Source organism: Hylobates moloch, unplaced genomic scaffold, assembly GCF_009828535.3.
Source record: "Hylobates moloch isolate HMO894 unplaced genomic scaffold, HMol_V3 SCAFFOLD_3, whole genome shotgun sequence".
Lineage (NCBI taxonomy): Eukaryota > Metazoa > Chordata > Mammalia > Primates > Hylobatidae > Hylobates > Hylobates moloch.
The window spans coordinates 172,611,320-172,613,512 of record NW_026652278.1 but is presented as its reverse complement, the minus strand read 5'-3'; the positions used below and the strand labels follow the sequence as shown (position 1 = coordinate 172,613,512).

The following is a 2,193-nucleotide window of genomic DNA, read 5'->3' as shown; positions in this document are numbered from 1 at the left end:
TGGCCAGGAATGGTGTCACATGCCTGTGGTCCCAGCTGCTTGGGAGGCCGAGGCAGGAGAATTGCTTGAGCCCGGGAGGCGGAGGTTGTGGTGAGCACAACCACAAAATTCGCAAATCTATTAAAAGTTAAATTTTATGAAAACATACAGACCGTACATGTCAGCAAATTTAAAATGCAGTATTAAATCATAACTCTATAGCCGCCACTGTCTGGCCACAGTCCCGCGCTCTTCGCTGTCGCTCGTCATCTCGCACAGGGTGGCTCCGGTTCTGGTATTTGGCGCCAGAATTAAACAACCGCCATGTTGAGCAAAAAGGCAAAGACCAAGACCACCAAGAAGCGCCCTCAGTGTGCAACATCCAATGTGTTTGCCACGTTTGACCAGTCACAGATTCAGGAGTTCAAAGAGGCCTTCAACATGATTGATCAGAACAGAGATGGTTTCATCAACAAGGAAGATTTGCATGGTATGCTTGCTTCTCTAGGGAAGAATCCCACTGATGCATGCCTTGATGCCATGATGAATGAGGCACCAGGGCCCATTAATTTCACCATGTTCCTCACTATGTTCCTCACCATGTTTGGTGAGAAGTTAAATGGCACAGATCCTGAAGACGTCATCAGAAATGCTTTTGTTTGCTTTGATGAAGAAGCAGCACGCACCATTCAGGAAGATTACCTGAGAGAGCTGCTGACAACCATGGGGGACCAGTTTACAGATGAGGAAGTGGATGAGCTGTACAGAGAGAAGCACCTATTGACCAAAAGGGGAATTTCAATTACACTGAGTTCACAAGCATCCTGAAACACGGAGTAAGACAAAGATGACTGAAAAGAACTTTACTGAAACCTTCCAAGTACATTGTCTTCCTCTGTTTCATTTCTCACACACTTCCCCCACCCTCATAGAACCTGTTGCATGCAACTTAGTTTCACAGCTTTGTCTCTTTTTTTTTTTAATATATTTATTCCAGACCTTTTTGCCACTTAGCACTTGTATAATCAGACTGGGAATGGGGATGAGGGCATAAATTGTATTGAAAAAGAAATTGCCAATAAAAATCAACAAACGTGAAAGCCCCCCCCCCCCACCCGCCAAAAAACACATACCTCTATAAACTAGTATGTACTGTCCTGCTGTAATTGTGTAACTGCCTCCTGCTTTACTGACTCAGGCGTTGCCAGTATCTGCTTAAAACTCTGTGATGCTCATCATCAGAGCAGTTCCTCTCTTCAGTAAACTGTGTATCACAATAAAAAGTGATCTCTTGAAAAAAAGAAAAGAAACAGTTTGTTTTGAGGCCTGATTTAAGCTTTTTTAGGGAGAACAGAACAGCTTTTATTCCAGGGCTAATTCTTCCCCAATATGAAAGCTAAACCTTCTAATTACTGTATGAATTATAAGGTTTTCCAACATTGGCTGGTGGGAATACAAACTGTTCTGGCCCCCGGATCCCTTTGTTCCTTTTCGGCAGTTCCTTTTCAGCCCTGGCTAGTTTCCTCATAGGCACGCTCTGATCAGTATTCGACTGAAGTCTCCAGGGCGACCCTCTGCAGATCTTTGGTGCTCTTTGTGTAGCTCTCTCCTGTCTAGTACTCTATCGTGCCAACTCTGTCTTGGTCTCCTCCAATTCCCAAGCTGTCTGCTTAACTTACGGAAACTGCTGATTCCCCTCCCTATGTTATGCCTTGGGTACTCTCGCCTGGCACTAACTTGGGTGAATCATATGACTCAGTTCTGTCAGGGAACGCTAGCCTGTGATGCTTGATGTTAAATATCTGAAAACCATTGTCATATACATTTTGTCTAGTTTTTTTTTTGTTTTTAGCAGTTTCAGGTAGAAGGGTAAATCTGAGTCCTGTTGCTTCATTCTGTTCATAAGTGGGTGTCTTGGTAAATTGATTTATTTAGTCAAGTCATTTCCCAGTTACATCCCTAGGTTCTATGTCTATGTGCTGTAGTCCCTGAATCCTTGCATATCTGCAAATACCTTTATTTCGCTGTCACAGAGAATGATAACTTGGCTACATATAAGATTCTTAGATTGTAGTCCTTTTCTTTCAGTATTCTGTAATGTTTCCTAGTATTCCCTCTGATTCTTAGCGTTGCAGAAAAGAAGTCAAATGTCAGCTAATTTTTTCCTTTGTACGCAACTTGTTCAAAAGGTCAAGAAGTTTTCTTTAAAAAAAA

At 42.6% G+C, this 2,193-nt stretch overlaps 1 protein-coding gene across 1 annotated transcript; it reads left to right on the top strand.

The window, feature by feature from the left end:
• Positions 1 to 264: 264 nt before the first annotated feature.
• Positions 265 to 830, top strand: LOC116481493 (myosin regulatory light chain 12B). The gene is given in 2 exon segments (XM_058437046.1): positions 265 to 744; positions 747 to 830. Coding segments are annotated over 2 exon segments (525 nt in total). The 5' UTR covers positions 265 to 303.
• Positions 831 to 2,193: the final 1,363 nt, after the last annotated feature.